Below are 21524 nucleotides of genomic sequence, written 5' to 3' on the forward strand. Positions count from 1 at the left end.
CAATTCTGTCGTTCACATTTACTGTTAGTAAGTAGAGACTGATGTGATGAATAATACTACATGATAGATATGTCACCAGTCGGGTGAGAAAGGGGATTAGCAAGAACTATAAGGATTGACGAATCAAAACTGATATTTGTCTAAGAAGGGCATTACTCAAGATCAGTTACATTTTCTGCTACAATGGTTACAAGAAAGTATTGACACTGCTGGTGCCTCATATATGTTTATATGCAAACTGTTGTCTTACCTGTGGTCTCTTTAGAACTTTCAAATGTCAAAGTTTATTTTACATTTCCTTTTAAATCAACTATTCCTGCTATTTGACGATGGCTCACAAAGAGAAAATGTTTCAATTATCCTCAGTTTTATTCCTATTAACCATAGAATAATTGCTTTGTGGTAAAAAGCTAATGCAGAAACAGTTGAAGGGTATGTGTGTGTGTGTGTGTGTGTGTGTGTGTGTGTGTGTGTGTGTGTGTGTTATTCAGATTTCATAAATATTCAGTCTTGCTGGTAGTTTTCAAATTCAAAGTGTGATACTGAATGTGGAAGAATTTTATTACTCCAACATACCATCATGCAAGGCCTGCATTCAGTCACCTACACAGGGACACAGTGATCCACTAACATGCTACATTTCTCTTCATTCCCAATGTGGAACTTACAGGATCTTACATTATTTCACAATACTTGGTAATGAGACTACAGCTGTTGCCCGCTTGAGCAGCAAAAGATCAGCCTGAAGGAGGAAGTGAGGAAACTGGGTATGGTAGTAACAACGAGACACTCCCACTGCTAACAGCACTAACACTACAGAAAGAAAGCAAAATGGAGCAAGATGGAATGCCTTTCTCTGTTTGTCTTGCTCTTTCTTTTTTGTTTTGTTTCACCTGAAATGCAGGATCAGGAAGGAAGGAGACCAGAAAACAAGCAGTCAGGCACTTCAGGACAATGTGGAGGATCACACATTTGGGCAATTGTTTTCTCCACTCCTATGACAAACAAGAGTATCACCATTTATAAGTAGAGATTTTTTTTCTAACATGGCCTTTGGCACATAGTAAGAATTCTGGGGGCAATTTTCGTTACAACTATGTGAGTTGTAGGAAACCCTGAAATGTCGTGTGTTGACCACTTATGATAAATAATAACACATAATGGTTGAGCTGTTTCTATCGAATTCAACCTTAGTTTCCAGCTATGAAATTAACTGTCTAGGTCAAGGTTTGAGCTTGCTCCAAGTTACCAAGTGGGCATTGCCTAATGCTGTCTAAGACAGATCAGATCACAGTGTCCAAAGGAGACAGTATTGTTATTAGGACTGAGGAGAGTGCTCAGACTGGAAGAGAAAGAGTCAGAACTAGCTCAGAAGAAAGTCACTGCAGAAGAGTGGCTAGGAGCTACGTAAGAGTGACATCCATTGCTCCAGTTCTAGGTAATGGCACAGAAGGCAAAGAAGCTTTGATCAAAACTGTTAACCTTTCCTTCTTCAGGTGGGATAACAAGCTGCTCAGATGGAACAAGTAATCGAGACAGCTTCCGCCTGGATGATGACAGCCCCTACTCAGGGCCATTCTGTGGCCGTGCCAGAGTGCACACAGACTTCACACCAAGTCCCTATGACACTGACTCCCTCAAAATCAAGGTGGGCCAACATTGCGTATGCTTCCTGGTTTGTCAAATGCTAGTTGCATGGGACACTTTGGAGACTGAAGGAAGGAAGTTGGAAGTCAAGATGTGTGTTCTTCCCATGCAGTAAGCTGGACTGGTTCCCAGTGGGAAGAGGCTGAATTAGCATAAGCTGGGGTGCAGGGGATCAGTCCGCTTTGGCATTAGCATAAGGCAATACAAGTTCAGAGTCCACTGGGGAGAAATGAATTGTTAGCATTTATCTAAACCCTGCCACCACTTGTTATATGGTAATGTGAAAATAAGAGAGCAAAAGAAAGGGAGAGAAGACAAACCTGTCAGGCAGGAGCCAGTAGAGCAAAGGCATGGGAAAACAGACTTGGTTGGACAACTCAAGTTCTCTCTAAGTGAGTTGCCATGGACAACCAGAACTCTTTTCCCTAATGATAATTTCTTACAACAAATTATCTTCAGCTTTAAGGCTTCAAATAACATATATTTATTTAATCATAAACCTATGTATGGCTCTGCTGCTTTCTATAAGAGGCTATCCCCAGCTTAAAGCAGGCTGCTAGTCATGCTATGACCCCCTGAGACTTGAAGTTCTTTTTCAAGCTCTCGTGATGTTGGTGGAATGCAGTTTTTCATGCCTCCCTGTGAAGCTATAGCCATGAAGGTGGTTCTTCGGAGTGCTCATAGAACACAAAAGACCCCACAGTTACCCATGAGGAAGGAAACTGACTGAGTCTTTGCCCTGATCACCTGTCAGCTTTGCTGAAATATGCAAGTTTAAAAAGATATGGGGTACCAGACATCAAAGTTACAAGATGATAGCAAAGACCCAGTAAAGAGCTACCATGCCTAGAAACTCATTAGCATGTCTTGGGAGTTTGGTGATCCCCTTGTTGTATGGCATCTGGCTTGCCATTTCATTCTCTCAAGTGAAAAGTGGAAACACCAAGACCTACCCCCAGACATACTATCCTAAATCAGAGAGACCATACGTTTCAATGACACTCAGCTCTAAATGACTGTAACCAATAAAATTGGGTTTCACATCAATCATATATGCACAGAGCAGCAGGACATACATGTTTAAGCACAGCCTTAAGGATAGAGACTTACAAGCAGCAAATATTGGGATACATCATGTCTCTTTGGGCTCTAAAGTTAAATTTGTAAGAGCAACTATGACTCTTACAATTAGGCATTTATTTGCCCAGAAATCAAATTTCCCCATAAAGAAATATCTCCATAAAAATTTTTACCCTTGCCAGTAACTGCAGCCTATGGCCAAGTGTAATTCTTAGATGTGATGTACAAAATGCTAGTTGGTTTGGCCAGGTCAAACTGCCTAGTTCGTGCTTCTGTGAACACTTTGTTGTGGCTTTTGGTCTACATAATACCGCCTCTTGATGTTATCAGAAAATTTGGGGAATTCCAGTGAAGTCACTGCATTACCTGGGACATCTGAGTCCCTATATGGAGTTATTAGTCTCCTTAATAAAATAATTTATGGATAGACTCAGATATGAGGAAAATTTGATTCTAATTTTAAAGGAAAAAACCGGGGGCAGCAAACTGTTAAGTCTCAGAAGCTACAGGGAAGAGGAAGTAGAAGCCAAAGTGGAAGAAGAGGAACAGAGAAAGATATGGCCTTTCACTTAGTCCTGTGTGGAGGTCACCTCCCCACCCCACCCCCCAACCCTGACAAGAAGCCACATAGTAGAGATGGGCATTGGAGAACAAATGAATTATTAGAGAAAGCACACTTAAAGAAAAGATAGGAAGATGAAGGAAGAACGTTTTGCTTCTCTGAGAAAATTCAGACAGACCCAGGATATTGTCTGCAGGCCTGGACTAGGGTTGGCAATTCAGGGAAGTCAGAGCACTCATGCTCATTGAAGAGTTCATATTGCTTTTCTGCCTTGAGCATGGCTTACAGTGAACCCACCTACGAAGGGGAGGTCCTTTGCATAGATGATTGGCCAGAACAACTGGGCTGGTTCTTTTCTATCTGGAGTAGCTTGGAATGTTAGGCCTCTGTCCAGGCCAGAGAAATAGCTTTCCCTAATGAGGCTTGACAGATCACAGCCCGGTGCTACTGAACACTAATGGGAAGACCGATCAGTACTCAAGAATCAAGCAGCATACCTGGTTGCATGAACACTTTGGTTACATCTTTAGAAAATCCTATACTTAAAGTACTTTAGGTGGAAAAAACAGTATACATGGACTTATGCTGTAAATGAATTGTGTCAGATGAGCTAACACCATGAATGGAGCCCAGTTTCTTCTCTGTGTCCCTTTTATAAGAGCATGTTGAATGATGGCTTGATGTTTTAGTACTATATTGATTTAGGAGGGGGAATGAAAAGTCTGACATCATCGTTAACTTCTTTTAGGCTCTTGAGAAGTCACTTAATATCACTGTTTCTTTTCATGTTGATATAAGGACAAGAAAGGATCACCAAGCAGGTTGGTGTTTTCTTCACCACACAGTGAGCACTCTCACTGAAGACATGGAGTCACTCGGTTTCTATACTCTCCAAACACCTTTAGTACATTTCCCTCATTTCTCTAAGTTTCCAATACACACATACACACACACACACACACACACACACACACACACACACACACACACACACACACACACATACTACTGCAGGCTGACAGTGCTTTGGAATGTGACTTTCCTTTGTCTTTGTCCTTAGAAAGGAGATATCATAGACATTATCTGCAAAACACCGATGGGAATGTGGACAGGGATGCTGAACAATAAAGTGGGAAACTTCAAATTTATTTATGTGGATGTTATCTCAGAAGAGGGAGCAGCTCCTAAGAAAATCAAAGCACCCAGAAGCAGTAAGAGAGAGAACCCCAGGACACTGCAGGAATTCCTAGAGAGGCTTAACCTTCAGGTGAGTAAATCTTTGCTTGGCTTGGTTTGGTTGACAAATGGAAGAACAGTTGAGGGGAGTGGATCAGTATTTACAGAGGGTTGTTAAAAACAAAAGATTTACAGCAAAGGAGAATCTGTTTTCCTAGCACAGGTCTTATTTCTCCTTTATTACTTTTATGATGCAAGGGTGAGTCTTGATGGAACACCCTTTGGCCTAAACCCTAGTGGTAGTTAGCAGCCAGTGACAATAGAGAGTAATGTAGAGACATGGCAGTGAAAAACAAAAACAAAAACAAAATAAGCTAGGGGAATAGATGGCCGTGTAGAATATTTAAGTAAGAATGATAAAGAGAATAATAAAAATATAGTGAAATCAAAGAGACTGAGAAGAAATCTAACAAGAAACTTGAATTTTTATAGTGAGAGGGACCAAAATAAAGTGCAGAGAAAAATGACTAAAAATCTGCATCTCCAAGGTAACTCAAAAAACAGTGATCACTGGTGCCCTTGTGATTATTTCAAGGAAAAGTTTGTTTTACAAGCACTTCACTTGAACCCATTGCACCACTGGCCCTCCAATTGTCAGTTTTGTAATTTTTGTATTAGTACGTTTTAAAAGAAATAACTCTTGTTAAATGGTACAACAGCCCATATAGTACAGTACACACTGCAGTGTCATCCCATTTACAGCTTTGCATTCCACTTGTAAAATTAACCCATCAGTCTTTTGATAGTGTAAGTGATTCATCAAGACAATAGAAATTATATTTTTCCTAATTGGTATTTCTGAGTTACTGCTCTACCAACATCCCGTTCAAGTTTCCTTATGGTAAGCTTGGTATAATATGATACTTCCGGGAGGAGACACAGTGTGAATTCTGCCTGAGAGACTGGTGGAAAATTACCCAAGGGCATGAAACATTGCACTCACGAAGTCACAGATCGTTGTGTAAGAATGGAAAGTTGGGTATTCTGTGATCGCCTAAAATGCATTATTTTAAAAATAACTATCATTCTTCTTCCCCTATTTTGGTTAAAATGTGGTTTGTAGTAAGTTTTTCTTGATTACTTAAAGCTTTCTGCCATCATAGTCAACTTTAGTAACGGAAACAAAGATATTGAGACTATGGTCAAGTAAAAATGGGAGGAATTTTTGAAGAAATATAAGAAACAATTTAACTTCACTTTGCATATTAAGTCTGTTAGAACAGGGGTTATAGAAATTCATACCTACTTTATTATCAGAACTTTATGCATTTTAAAGTAATATCTGTTGATGCAAATGATATACAAAATATCCCCACTGAGGAAGGGAAATAATATTTTCTTCAACTGTGAGCCTTTTATGTGTAACTAAAATCTTAACTTAATAATTAAATAACAAGGCGCTGGAGAGATGGCTCAGAGGCTAAGAGTGCCATCTGTTCTTCCAGAGGTCCTGAGTTCAATTCCCAGCAACCACATTGTGGCTCACAACAATCTATAATGTGATCTGATGCCCTCTTCTGCAAATAAAGCTCTCATATGTAATAAGTAAAATAAATCTTTAAAAAATTAAATAGCAAGTCTGTGGTTCATTGAATATATTACTTTTCAATCAGTAACAATGATGAACTCATTTTATATACAGAATTGAGTCCATTTTAAGTTTATTTTTTACTTTTTACATTTATTTATGTATTCATTTGAAGTGTGTGTGTGTGTGTGTGTGTGTGTGTGTGTGTGTGTGTGTGTTGTGTATGTGCCACAGTGTTGTTGTGGATGTCAGAGGAAAGTCACAAGAGTGAATCTCTCCTTTTATCAGTTTGTGTTTTGGGACCCAATTTAGCTCATTAGGCAATAAACACTTTCCCTACCAGTCCATCTCACTTTTTAAGCTATACTAAGAAAATAACGAAAGTAGATGTTTTCATGACCAAGCAATCAAAAAGAGAAATTGGTTCAGAAATATTTCTGTAACTTCATCTATTAGAGATATTTTATTGAAAACTTTAAAAAATGCTGTCTGTATCAATTTAACTAGGTATGAAGTAAAAGAGCCAAATGGGACGGATGGTTCAGCTGGTAAATGATGCATGCTTTCCCACTATTATAGTTTCTAGTGATTACTTCTTCTCTACATTTGTCCTTCTGAAGGTTAAGAATTTACAGTACTTTCTATCAAGTGTCTTAGAGTTTGTTTACGGGAAACTAGTATATAGAAAATGAGCTTTCCATTGGTGCTTTGGTTATTGTTGACATTTGTATATTTAGTTTCAATTTAGGGAAAACAAAATATTCGAGACCTACTAGTTCACAGATTATACATATTTCCCTCCAACTACAGGACTACGCTTCAACCCTTCTGCTCAATGGTTATGAGACCCTGGATGACTTGAAGGATATCAAAGAAAGTCATCTCATTGAATTAGACATTGCCAACCCCGAAGACAGGATGAGGCTACTGTCTGCCACGGAGAGTCTCCTGGATGAAGAAAGTAAGTGTACTCACCCGCTCTACTCCCTCCTGACCACTATGCCTTAATTTAAATAGTGAAATTATCAAAAATGTGGGGAGAGCAGGGAGTGCCTCTGACAAAAACTCTGGTGACCTGGTTTGATCACTTCTCTTTGGTGGAGAGGCCCAACAGGCACACAGAGGAAGAGGAAGCAGGCTATCCAGATGAGAACTAATAGGCTGTGTCAAATGGAGTGGGGGAGGTCCCTCCTGTCAGACATCTAGGGGAGGGCAATAGGGAGGAAGAAGGGGGTGGAATGGGAAGATACAAGCAAGGGGATAACAATTGGGATGTAATCTGAAAAAGTTATAAATTTTTTTAAAAGAAGAAAAACTCCAGCGTCTTTTACTAAGAATCATATAAATCATTCTTTCCTGTAACATGAGGGAATTTGACCACTTCCCCATGGTGGGGAGGCCTGGTGGTGCTCAGAGAAAGAATAAGCAGGCTACCAAGATGAGACTTGATAGCCTATGACCATATAGTGGGGGAGGAGGTCCCCCTTGGCCACAGACATAGGACAGGGGAGTAGGGTGAAAGTAGGAGCGAGGAAGGGAGGAACTGGAGGATACAAGGGATGGGATGACAATTGAGATGCTATCTGAATAAATTAATTAAATTAAAAAATAAAAGTGTGTCATGAACAATTAAAAAAATAGATTAAAATCTGGCCAAGATGTATAATTAGGGAAAGGATTTTCACTATATTCTTAGGAAAGGAAAATATTTCTTTGAGCCTCTTGTTTTGTTTCTCCCAAGCTATCAATTTACACACAATTGGATGCCTGCATTCTCAAAGACCAAGGGACTTAGAGACAGATATTCTAGTGACAGCATGAGCCATTAGTAAGTAATGCCACACATGTCTTCTGAAGCACAACACAGAGCCTGGCTGTAAGCTAATGAGCCTTCCCTACCGCACAGGAAAATTCATTTCATTACCATAGAGTCACATCTTGTGTGTGTTTATGGTACCCTTTGTAAATGTTATAATAGCTTGTAAAAATATTCAGCACTCACTTTTATTATTGGAGATGGCTCTCTGTATTTGTAAATATAAACTGAAGATGAAATAATAAATGCAGGTTCATTTATGGCTGAGTACAAGCTACACCAGCTGAGTTTATAAAAGTGGAATGGCTTTTATTTTTTACAATCGCCCATCCAGAACACCATTTCTATTGACTCTAGTCAAGCTTCCAACCCTGAGTTTAGGGTGTGCATAGTACTGCAAATTATTTTGTAATGGAAAAAAGAAAAGAAAGGAGCCTTGTCCTAGACACATATAAATTGGGGAAAAACTAATTAGACCCCACAACTCTATATGTACAGTTGCTGTATGTGTTGGGTGCACTTGTGGACAATAATTATAGATGGGACACTGGGGAAACATGGTGGGAGGTGCAGGAGGAAGAGGTGTAGAAATGATGTGAATAGTTTGTACTGATGTATGGAATTCTCAAATTATTTTTTAAGAGAAAAACAACAACAACAACAACAAACAAACCAAAACCACAAGAGAGAAAAATAGAACTTAATTTCAAGCCTAATGATAATTCAAACCATCCAATCCACACTTGTTTTTCAAAAGTAACATCAACTGTAGCTTTTAACTACTTTCTTAAACACAGACTCTTAGTAAAGTGTCATTCCAAGGTCTTCCTGTTTACTATTGCCTTCCTCAGGGCTGTTCCTAGTGCAGACAGGCAGTGAGCCTCCCTGTTTATGCTGAGAACCTTGGGCCCTAAGGGCCTTGGAACTCAAGCCCCTACTGATTTCAGAGTGAAGACACTAGCCCAGGGTTTGGGAAGCAGCTCAGATGGTGAGCAGGGACGGAAGCCAAATAGAGCAGCCAGGCCTCTTGACTTCTTTTGTGAGTTATCCTCTACCTAATTTCATATGTTCTACCAAATTGAGGCATAATTTGTCTATATTTATTTCCTGTGAAGTAGGAATTAGTGCACCTCTTAAAAGCATCCTTACTGTTTTCACTGCAGTCCTGCGTTTGTACAGATATTTATCTTTTTCCAACGCCTTTGCCATGCATGACTAACTCAACCCCAGTAGAAATGACTTAAGACCTGACATTTTAAAGTTTTGTTTCAAGCTCTGGTGACTAGGAGAGGATCACAGGAAGAGGATGAAGTCAAAAGGCAGGCAAAGACTGACTGCGAGCAGTGGACAGCTTATTCTGTAGCAGGAGCCCAGATAAAATGCGCTCATGTGCATTGGTCCAGAGTTATCGCTCAGGTAGATGCAGCTTCTTTCACATTCTGTCATTTCAGTTCATGACTACTCTCTAAACAACGGTGAGCTAAGAAACCCATTCTGTAGGTTTCCCTTGTTGGTCTCCTGTACTAACAGCTAATAATCTCCAAAAGAATGTGAGCAGAAAGTACAAAAAGAGCCTTCTTCTGAATGTTTGAAAATATTTACTGTTCTCCTACAATTCAAACATCCATCTTGCCCCATTTCCAGCTGATGAAAATATTCGGAAATACATTTTGAAGAAGTCAAACCACTAGATGAGAAGGAGAGGTAGGGCTACGACCAAAGGCACACTGCTGGGATGCTCAAAGATCCATCTTCTGCATGTGCAAACCAGCAAATATAAAAACGTAAATATTTTAAAATTGAAAATTTCTGCTACTTCATCAATTTCCTAAGCGGTATTAGCTGAGCACTCCAGCTTAGGGAGCACTAATTAAGCTCAACACTCAGGAGGTTGAGGCAGGAGGATGGAGAGTTTAAGGTCAGTTTAGTATATAAAGATTCCTATCATTTTTGAGAAAGAAGAGAGAGAGAGAGAGAGAGAGAGAGAGAGAGAGAGAGAGAGAGAGAGAGGCAGGGGGGGAGGGAGAGAATATTAAATAAAAATTGGAGTTTAAGAAAAGTGACAATGAGAGAAACATAAGAGATAGGGAAATAGAAGGACCCAGAGGGTCCTAGAAACCTACAAGAAGAACATTATGATGGGTGGATTGGGGCCCAGGGGTTCTGCTCAATCTATTGCACTAACCAAGGATAATACAAGTAGTAAATGTCGAACCCCTACTCTGACCTACCCAATGGACAGCACCTTATGTGGAGAGCAGGAACTGACTCTGACATGAACTCTGGTGCCCCATATTTGACCACCTCCCCTTGGTAGGGAGACCTGGTGGCACTCAAAGAAAGTATAAGCAGGCTACCAAGATGAGACTTGATAACCTATGACCATATAGTGGGGGAGGAGGTCCCCCTCAGTCATAGACCTGGAGGAGGGGAATAGGGTGAAAGCAGGAGGGAGGGAGGAATGGGATGATACAAGTGTTGGGGTAACAGCTGAGTTGTAATTTGAATAAATTAAATAAAAAATAAAAATTAATAAAAAAAGAAAATTGGCAATAGCATCTCATCATGCTCTGTGACGGAAGAAGCTACTGCAGCTGTTTTGCATCAGAGTTTGTGAGAGGAAAGGCTTGGATGCCAGCAAGTAATGCTTTTAGGGACACACAGTATTCAGCAGTAGCCAACAAATGGATGGCCGAGTCACTTAAGTCCACTTCACTTCTTCTTCTGTGTCTCACATTACCAGTCCATGTCCTCCGTTAACCAAAGAAGAATGACTGACAGAAACCATGATCTAAGAGCTGGATGCAACCAGCTCCCAACTTCCAACCCAAAATATTAGCTTGCAAGGTAGGAAAACTAAAATATGAATAGTTAAGTAGATTTTTTTTTCAAGCCCATATATCTGGGAAATAGCCTCACATGCCTCTGAGATCATACGTTCCAGTCTTTTCTGGTCTCTGAAAATAAAATACAATTGTTTAGAAACATCGGGTGACTTTCGCTGTTAGACATAAAAAAGGAAATGCCCCAGAAATTACTTCCCTTTATAAGGCTTTAGAATGTGGTCCTTGAAAGTCAAGATATGCTGACTGTTCAATAAGAGCCTCTTATGTATAAGCATACGCACAGAGAGTCTCTGTTTAGGAGACAAACAATAGAAAAAAAATGCAGATTTGACTCATGTCACTTTTAACACACAGCCCTGAGATTATTCCCATTTTAACCTCATGTTATAAAGTAGTGTTAGAATACACATGTCAAAAAGAGGCATTTTGTGTGTTAGGCTATTCTGACTGAAAGCTATTTATCTTATATGAAACTGCTTCGCTTAAGAAATAAAGAATGACTTCCATTTGTTGATAAGATGGTGAATTCTGATGATGCGGCACCATGCTGCTGCAGGCTTATTTTTATCTATCCTACCTTGTGAATCACATCCTCTGCAACCAAGCTAAAGATTAAATGCACAACCTTCATGTTCCTTGAATGACAAAGACCTTGAATATATGGTTATATAAAAGTGCAACATCATGAAAAAAAAACAAAAACAAATGCATGCTACAGTCAAACTAAAAATAGCTCTTTGAAAAGAGTAGGGGCATGTAAATTAGCCTCGTTTTATGTATGTAACTTTATTACCATCATTGAATCAGAGCAGCTCAGGCCAGGCATTGGTTGGACATTGCCTCAGTCTCTGCTTTAATTTTGTCTCTGCGCATCTTGTAGGCAGGGTCAGTTTTGGGTTGAAGTTTTTGTGCGTGGGTCGGTGCTCCCTCCTTCCACTAGGAGTCATGTCTAGTTAGAGGGTGTCCTCTTCATTCTCCATGACCTCTGCTACGAAGAGTCTCAGCGAGAGTCACCCTCCTATCCTCTGGGGGTGTCCCCTGTCACAGGTGTCCAGCTTGTCACAGAAGTTTCTTTTCTCTCTACAAGCCTTAGGTCCTGCTGCTCCACCCTCCCCAGGTCTGAGATCAACCCTCATTTCTTTCAGTGCTCCTTCTCTTACCATGTTCCCTCTCTTTAAGCATTTCTGCTATCTATTCATTTTCTCTTCTGAGTGAGATTTAAACATTCTCCCTTGGATCCTCCTTGTATGGTTATCTGTACTATACGGCTAAAATCTACTTATAAGAACGTACATACCATGTGTGTCTTTCTGGGTCTAGGTTACAGCAGTCAGGATGATCTTTTCTAGTTCCATCCATTTGCCTGAAAATTGCATGATTTCCTTGTTTTTTTTAATAGCAGAAAAGTATTCCATTGTGGAAATCTGTCACAGTTTCTTTACCCATTATTTGATTGAGGGACATCTGGGTTGTTTCCAGTTTTTTATTATGAATAAAGTGGCTATGAACATAGTTGAGCAAATATCCTTGTGGTATGGTAGAGCATCTTTTGGGTATATGCGCAGGAGTGGTACAGCTGCATCTTGAGGTAGAGCTATTCCCAGTATCCTGAGACAGGGACAGATTGATTTCCACAGTGGTTGTACAAGTTTGCACTCCCACCATCAATGGAGGAGTGTTCCCCTTTACATTCTCACTAGCATGTGCTGTCACTTGAGTCTTGGTCTTTGCCATTTTGACAGTTGTAAGATGAAATCTCAGAGTTGTTTTGATTTGCATTGCCCTGATGGCTAATGGTATTCAGCATTTCCTCTGTTGAATATTCTCTATTTAGCTTCGTACTTTATTTTTAATTGGATTATTTGGTTTGTTGGTGTTTAAGTTCTTGAGTTCTTTATATATTTTGGATATTAGCTCCTTGTCATAAGAAACAAAGCCTCATTTATATTGCCTTGATTGATGGAGAAAAATTATTACATTTGTAATTTTAAAAAAGAGCAGCTCAGCAATGTCAGTAAATTCCTAGTTTGTTTTCTATTGTTAGGATAAACATTTGGAGAGTTTTGGCTTTTCTTGTCATTCACTATAAAAATTAAGCAGACTGGGTGTGTGTCTTGGGTGTTAAAACACTGTGATACAGCAGGAAAGAGTCCAATCTCCATGGATCATTAGTGTATCTGGGGTGCCGAAGAGGGCAGGAGACAGGACAAGTGTCGGAGAACAGGAATTTAAGATTTAGGGGAAAATTTGATTTTTACTTTCTCCTGGCCTAGAAATAGATAGTCCTGTTCTCACTTTGACCTTTCATATGTAAACTGGATTAAATATTTTAGGCCACTGCTTGGCTGAAGAGAAGATTCTTCTGATAGAAGAGTCATTGGGAGGTGTCTGAGCTGATCATAGGGTCACTGCTGAAGGACAGTGATGACTTTGGGGTTCTGCAGACCCAGCGGGCAAGGAGAGATACGCGGAACTCACTCCCAGGTTGTGTCATCACCGAGCAGAATGGTGTCATTGGCTCTTTCACCTGAGAATGTAAGATAAAGTATGAGACAAAAGGGAGGGGGGCTGTGACCCAGCACTTGAAGAACAAAAATGTAGACTCTTTTTACTTTGCCATATAAGGGTGCCTATATTTATTAAAGGACTTTAAAATTGCTCTCTGGGTTGGGAGATGTTCCAATCAACTTGAAGAGAATACTGTGTGTGTGTGTGTGTGTGTGTGTGTGTGTGTGTGTGTGTGTGTGTATGTGTGTGTGTGTGTGTGTGCGCATGCATTTGTGCACGCATGTGCATGCACATGGAAGTGTTCTACAAATAAAAAGTTTAAAGCTCAATTATCTTATTCAGAAATGCTTTCTTGGGATAAAATAGGCAACTGTTGTTCATGGCATATAGTTTCCATTTCTTCTGCCCAGTTTCTTTCTATACATTTAGATGTGTCCTAAATTGTGTCTACCAAGATTTGTACTACTTACTGTCCCTGAGGTAGAGGAGTGATGGAAGAATCTTCCTTTCTTAGTATTCAGAGCTAATTAAATTTTAAATTGAAAGATAATGGTAACAAAATAAGCAAACTTCACAGAATTTCCACTCCGGATATTTTAAGTACTTGTAAAATCAGATTTCAGTGCCAAGTGAAGAGAAAGGGGGAAGGGTGGGTTGTGTGCCAGGTCATTGGCACCAGCTGTGGACACAGCAGCTCCTCATTGCTCTACCATCCCCAGTTGTGCCTTCCTTCCTGCCCAAGTTGATGCAGAGCAAATGGGAGGCCCTGTCAGTAGCTGGAACATGAGTCGCCAAAGGGGAGATTTGTAGTGATGCCAGACAGTATCCAGCAGTTGGTCCATCAGTGTGCCAGTCTATTCTGGTGTCTAGGCCCTGACATGTACCTGGGCCTTCTAACCCACCTGGCATGTGACTGGAAGCTCGATTTTAAAAGACACATATTTTAGAAAAGATACAATAACTGCTTAAATAAACAAGGAGAGGATATGGACAGATGTAATTTTGTTGTTGTTGTTTTTGAAAAGCTTCTGTAAGGCAAATGGACAGATGTTTTATTGGTGTTTATTTAGACACAGAGACACACACACTCGATTTAATATATTTTCAGTTGTAACTCTTTGGCTTTAGTATTTAATTTCTCCAGATTGATTTTTGTTGTTACTCTTTGAGATTTCATTTATGACAAACAGCATAGTCTATATAATAAAAAATAAACTGAAATCAGGGCATGTTTACCCTTTCTTTAAAGAGTAATTTTTAAGTGAGAGGATTTTTCACATCAGTTACTTAAAGAGTACTATAATGTCTGTGTGTGTGTTTGTATGTGTGTGTGAACACTCTTAAACCCATATTTATAAAACAATGTGACTGTGACCTAGCCTAAACATGGCTTTGAAACGGTCACATCAGTTAAACAAGATGAAATCTTCTAAAATATGTGTTTTCCTAAAGATCCCAGTCCTGTTTTTCATCCTGTAGGAGGCTACCAAAGACTCAAATGGATCTTACAGACTCACTAGATACTGAGTGAGGATGCATAGTACAGAGACTTACAAATAATGAGGAAGAATTTTTTCTGATGATGGAAAGTGAGTGGCCTGCAGTGCCACCTTACGTATATGAATTTTACAAAAGGGCAGATGGGAAGTTTGGTTTGTGGACAAGATTTATTTCATGAGTATGCTAGTGTTACATACATTGTCTGCAAGAGTGTAAATAATTTCTGGAAAGCAACTGTGTATAAAATTGAATGTCTAAAATACAAATAGTTTAAATATATAGTAATTCAAAATCTAGGATATTTCCATTAAATTGCCATGAAAATGCTATCTTAAACACTAGTTGGTCTAGTTAACAACCTAAATTTCTACCAATTAATTTGTTAAGTGAATTAAGACATACATTAAAAGACGTCATATTGTGAAGATACTAAGAGACTGATATTGGTCTCTGTGCTGACTTAAACATATATACATAGCATTAAATGATATATTCGATGTTTTTATTGCTGCTGTGGTTAAGTCACTGATGTGAGGAAACATAAGGGAAAGGGGGGTTTGGCTAACAGTTTGGGAGTATAGAATTGTGGGGTTTCAGTATTAGAGACTCAGAAGGCTTGGGCATGAAGACCTTGGAGCTGTGCTAAAGTGTGTAAGCCTGGATCTCTGCTCTGGTGATTGTGCACAGCCACAGGAAGAGATGCAGTGGGCCAGCCAGTGCCTTCGTCACATTCTGGCGTGCACAGACGCTTCATTGGTCACCTTCAGTTTTAATGGAACTAGTGAAAGTATTATTTTATTAGTGTAAAACCACTTTCCATCAATATTTCCCTTGGCCAGGTACTTGCCTGTGTCTCTCAGCTTATATTATTGGTTATGTTGGGGATTTTTTTTTTTACTCTAAAGAAAAAAAAAGTAAAGTTGAGTACTGGGGAATTTTGGGTTAAGAAACCTGGAAGGTCAAGCAAAAATGGGAAGTTCTTACTTTCACTGAACCTTAAACCTTAACCTTTAAAAAAATTATTATTTTCAAATCCCAATGGCAGTCCCCCCCCCCACCCGCCTCCTGTCCTCCCAGTCCCTCTCCGCTACCTCCCCTATACACACTCCCCAACTCCTCCTTCCTTATTCTTCAGAAAAGGGCTGGCCTCCCACAGATACCCACCGAACATGCCCTATCAAGTTGCAGTAAGACTAAGCTCCTTCTCTGCATTAAGGCTAGACAATGCAACCCAGTATGAGGAAAAGGGCCCAAAAGCCTGCTAAGGAGTCAAAGCCTGCCCCCGCTCCCACTGCTAGGAGTCCCAGGACTGTTACACATGCGCAAAGGGCCTAGGTCAGACTCAGGCAGGCTCCCTGGTGGTCAGTTCAGTGTCCGTGAGCCCCTATGATGGGTTTTCTTGTGGTGTCCTTGACCCTCTGGCTCCTACAGTCGTTCCTGTCCTCTGCAGCAGGATTCCCCAAGCCCTGCCTAATGTTTGGCTGTGGGTCTCTGCATCTGTTCCCATTAGAATCTTAAATGTATTAATGTGTGAGAATTGGAAAGACTGCTTTCCTTAGAGACTGAGAAGATCTTCCCAGGAAGAGAATCCAGTTTTATGTCTGTAAAGTGTTCATCACTTTTAGTATAACTGAGACTGCCTACACTTAATTAATTAAATGTCACAACTCCAATATAATTATTTTATGAATAATTATATTAGCTGTCTTATGTTTTAATCACCACACCATTTTTCAACATTGATGACAATCTTAAATCTATGAGTTTTGATTCATGGACTTTATATAATTCTCTAAAATTTTTGGTAGGAAATAAAATATTTTCAAAGTAATCTTAACATGTTATTTTATATTTTTATTATGTAACACATAGAATTGAATTACTAAAGTGTTTATTGTTGATGCTATTAATTGCAATAAGAAAGACATGTCAACAATTACTGATAATTCTTCATACTCACATTTGAAAATGGATAACTTTTGGAAAATTTGCAAACCATTCTGTAGCCATATTGAGTAAAAGATATATTTTAACTTTTCCGCTATCTAAAAAGGAAATATAAAATATTACAGATATTTAAGAAATAAAAATATTTGATACTTCCATTTGTTTATTAATATGCTCTTATATAATTTGAATAACAGAATAGAAAAATATATGTTCTTTTGTTGTTGATGGGTGGTTTTTTGTTGTTTATTTGTTTTTGTTTTTGTTTTTTGTTTTTGGCAAACATCTGAAATGTTTTAGTGTGTAAAGATACACCCGGAAATCCTCTGGGAAGTATTTTGGCTGTAAACTGTTTCTTTTTACATTGTGTTATTTGCCTGGCTAGTTGAGACAACTGGACTGCTGGACACAGCAGATACGGGTTGTGGTTTCAGTTTCTAGGAAGGCCGTTTAGCCTTGCTCAGGTTTCACCTACACCTTCTGGGTCTAAATGACTTAGAAAGGAAATGGGAATGCATTACTATGAGTTTATTTTCCCTGGAGGCAAAAAGAAAACCCAAACAAATAAAACAACAATAGACACCTAAGACCAGCAATTGTACCAATCCCTGATGCTAGTATTGGGATAAAAAGACGCCTGAGGAAATCTGTCCCTCTCAATACACAGCCTGGGTGCTAAGGAGCCGTGCTCTCTCTAGCGCTGTATAATGGCCTGCCTTTTCTTTTTATAGTTACAGTTGAGGGGCTCCAGCTGATAACCTGCCTGAAATTATTGCAGGCCTGGTGGGAAGCATCTGAGGAGAGCAGTCATGTTTTCACTTGACGAGGAAACCATTAGCAAATCGCTGCTGTTCTGTAAATTACTGTGCTGCTTAACGTTCAGACTGAGAAACTACTTTCTTTCTTCACAAAAATTGCAGATGAAAGGGCCTCTCACTGTAAAGAACCTGTATTTAAAACAAAACATTCCTAGACTTCAGAAAGCCTAAGACAGCAGTCGCAGGTGGAAAGAAACGAGCGCCTTACTAAAGCAAGGGCTCTGGCAGTCGGCTTTTCCCTGGCTGTTTTGTGACCTTTGGGGTGAATTTGTACAGGCTTCTGAGGATGAAAACAGAAGCTAAGTGTTTGTTTTGTTTTCTTTTTAAGAAGAAAAGGAGATAATTTTGGAAATCAGTGGCTTTTGAGCCTAAGTTTTCTACCTTCAGAATTGCTCCAAACTTCTATTCAGCCTGGATAGGACACTCGGCCAGGAGCAAATTAGTCTTATGATTCCAAGTTTTGCTGAGAATGTCATTCTGAACAGAATTAGCTAAGGGCTCTTTGTTTTATATTGAGGTAACAGACCTACACTTAATCTCAGACCATGTGGCCTTTTGTCCACCAGCATGACTAAAGGGGTGATATTTCAAATAAGGTGGTTTCTGCAAATGTGGCAGAGTGTTTACAAAGGAACTAGTGTGGCCAGCCTCCTCCAAAAAATGCCAGAATAACAGGACACAGAACTGACTTTTCAGTTTCTTTCCAGTAGCAATATGATGAAGAGGCACAGGCAGAACAAAAGCAACTCATTAGAAAGTGATGTCCACACTTAGCTGCCTGAGGTAAAAGGAGCTCTTGGAAAGACAAGCGATGGAGCCTCATCAAGTCCACGTGCTAAGTAAAGCGCCTACGACTTAAGGGTCTTCACTAATAAACAAGAAATGCTTTAAGGCAGCTGAACTTTTCCCTCAAACTATTAACACTGCCAGGCTTCAAAGGCCATGTCCCAGGATACTTGAAAGTTGTGTCAAACATTTATAAGGAGAATATTATTTCTATGTTATATAATGTACTCATATTATATGTCAGGAATAATTTATTCAGGACAATTGGATAAATGTGGCTTTGTGGTTTAAAAATATTACCCTCTAGGAAAGGGTTAAAGGAACCGATGTGCTTCATTTTGAATACAAGGAGACTAGGAAGTGGTTCTTCAGCCATTCTCAACAAGAACTTATCAGGCAACTACAGAATGGGAAAATATTTTAAACCATCTGTTTTCTCAATTTATCTAAGTGTCATGCATATCTACTACTATTCTGATACATGAAAAGGAAGTTAGTTGACTACATAAAGGCTTACCCGGAATCACCAGGGCTCGGGTCTCACGTCTATCAGAGGCTAGTGAGGATTGAGTGGGCAGGTGACAGAGCATAAACCAACATTGGCAAGATGCAGCATTGGAAAACAGTACGTGGTGTGTAAGATAAACACAGAGTCCTAAAAACAACTCAGTTATCACTATATGAGTCAAATGGAATCATTTTTTAATTTGGAAGATCTGCTTGAATTTCCTCTAACTGGAACTGGGTAACTGCAGGACAGGGCACTTAAGAATTTAAGGCACAGTTCTAGCCTCAACTACAAATCTACGTGCTTGGCTGTCTCAGGGCAAGGAAAAGTGACAAAGGGAAGAATCCACATTTTTGGGTGAAGGCACGGGATGCTTAGCCTAGAGATGCATTTTCTGTCTGAAGAGCAGAGAAGTATCTATCCCTGTATCAAAGAGGACAAAGACACTTCATATTGACAACAAGAAGGCTGATGGTAAAGAAACCCTGACAGGAGTTAGACTAGACAAGGTGGATTAGGTTCTGTAGAGATAGCTTTTGTTCAAGTTCTGACACTCTTCCTTGTACAAGATAATACTTTTTGTGTACAAAAATGCTTTAGTGAATCAATCATGAAATAAGCTATTATTAGAATTACAAAGACACATAAGGCAAACTAAAGTATCGTGAAGTAGATCTGGGAAATTCTGATTTTTATACTAAAAAAGCTGCCGTTTTCCCTCATGTCTGCTTTTATGGTGAATGAAGATATAGGAAAAATTTGGATAATTCAAATAATATTAGCTAAATTCCAAGTATTTGAAGAGCTGTTGTATAGTTGCTCACAGTGAGTGATCTTTTAGTTACTTATCCACATATTCACAATTCCAGAATGGTTCATCAAGATCACATGGATTATGTTTCAAACTACACATGACTTTTCTAATGATCCTTTAAAGAATATTTGGACCAGGCATCTGTCATACTGTGGATACAATCTGCTTTCTTTGGCAACTTATTATTAATGTAAAATGAGAGTCCATACTGGGATTTGCTCATGTAGGTAGTTCACATGGATGACACAAAAATAAAAGTGAACAGTGACGAGCAGCTGCTTACTTCTAAGAGTTGGAATATCTGAGTGTACATGTCTCATTTATAACAAACAAATGTGTATTTTACTCACAGCAATTTCCATTTTATTAAAGTCAAAGTTGGAATAGTTGAAATAGGATAACGCTTAAAATTGATGATATAAAACTTATCTTGGCTCTCCCTAACCACTGCACTTTTCCCATTTACAGCCATTGCAGAACAAGAAAGTGAAGCTGGACTTCTGTCTGCAAGCCCAGATGGCTTAAGTAAGTCGCAGGTAGACGACTGCCCAAGGGACTCTGGCTGTTATATCTCATCAGGAAACTCAGATAATGGCAAAGAAGATCTAGAGTCAGAAAATCTCCCTGACATGGTACAGAATATTGCCATCACAGAGTCCGGTGAACTGAAGCCACATTCTCAAGGCCACCCTGAGAGCTGAATTCCATTCCCACTCTGCCTGTGCTACAAGAGAGACAGGAATGGAAGGAATCCAAATACATCCCCAAGTGCAAGGTGTTTTAGCCTGAATAATTGTACATGCAAATTTATATCTCTAAATTCCCAATGAGTGTGCATAAAATGTATATTTATTAAATACTATGTGTTAAAGTTCACCTGCCTATCTTAGAAAAAAGATATAATGCAATCCAATGCATGGAATGTGCTGCATTTGCCTTTATTTCCTAAGTGTAATATATATATTTGAATAAATTATAGAAGGAGTTTCAGATGAACTAATTTCTACAGTTAGCATATACACTCATTTTTTTTTAAATTACTGGGAAAATGAAGGCTGAGATTAACACTTTGTTCTGATCAAAGGTGGAATTTTAGTAACAATTTTCTGTTTAGTTCTTCATTCTGTTATCTGATATACAGATAGAGTTAACCATATACTGTTTTGGGTCAGTAAAAGTAATTCTATGGCTGTTTTATCTTTATATGTAAATATTTTTAAAATTTCTATATCTAATAATAATAAAATAAACCATGTACATATTGTATTTGCTAGACTAAATATACTTTATTTTGATTTTATTATTATGCTTTAAAGAAATCTTCTAACAATTGGAGCAGGGGCTGTCTCTGACTCTGTTGCCTGCCTTTGGATCCCTTTCCCCTTGCTGGGCTGCCTTGGTGGCTTCAGTGGGAGAGGATGGGCTCAGTCCTGCTATGACCTGACGTGCCAGGGTGGGCTGACACTCAAGGGGAGGGGCTCCCCTTCTCTCGGAGGAAGTGGATGGGGGAGTAGAGGAAGGGATTTTGAGGGTGGGACTGGGAGGGACAGAGGGGCCTGAGATTGGGCTGTAAAGTTATTGAATAAGTGAATTAATGAAAAAAACAAACAAACAAAAACAAAGTTTCCAGCAGACCACGTTGTATAGTCAGTTAGTCCTTAGTTAAGACTGAATGGTGATTCCAAAACAATCTCCTAGCTCCAGATCCGTGTTACTGACCTTCCTGAATACTCCAGATTTCAGCTTGATATGCCCAATTCCTTCTTTTTCACTATAAAATCATCTCTCCTGTTTTATTTCTACCCTACCTTTCTTCCTCCTGAAAGCAAGAGCTAGGGACTGAAATAGGAGGTTTTCTTTTCTTTGCTCTGCATGTACCTTCCTCTTCACTAGGGAAGTTCTGTGGTTCCTATCTCTAGAAACTCTTC

The 21524-nt window shown here is 39.3% G+C and overlaps 1 protein-coding gene and 1 long non-coding RNA gene across 4 annotated transcripts in view; one reads left to right on the forward strand and one right to left on the reverse strand.

Moving 5' to 3' along the window:
• Positions 1-20873, forward strand: part of LOC311608401 (SAM domain-containing protein SAMSN-1) — a 49032-nt gene extending 28159 nt beyond the window's left edge. The window contains exons 5-8 of the mRNA XM_084800847.1: positions 1497-1648; positions 4350-4556; positions 6864-7014; positions 20065-20873. Of these exons, the coding sequence (XP_084656973.1) occupies positions 1497-1648; positions 4350-4556; positions 6864-7014; positions 20065-20297 (743 nt within the window). The 3' untranslated portion in view covers positions 20298-20873. The remainder of the gene's footprint in view (positions 1-1496; positions 1649-4349; positions 4557-6863; positions 7015-20064) is intronic.
• LOC311608403 overlaps positions 1-21524 on the reverse strand; it is a 201330-nt gene that overhangs the window by 97232 nt on the left and 82574 nt on the right. The window contains exon 4 of one of the 3 annotated variants that reach the window (XR_014782953.1): positions 11035-13242. The exons of the other annotated variants lie outside the window; for them this stretch is intronic. This is a non-coding gene — a long non-coding RNA (uncharacterized lncRNA). Of the gene's footprint in view, positions 1-11034; positions 13243-21524 lie in introns of those variants that run through there. 3 annotated transcript variants of the gene reach the window in all.

This window comes from Acomys minous, assembly GCF_964271855.1.
Source record: "Acomys minous genome assembly, chromosome: 11".
NCBI lineage: Eukaryota > Metazoa > Chordata > Mammalia > Rodentia > Muridae > Acomys > Acomys minous.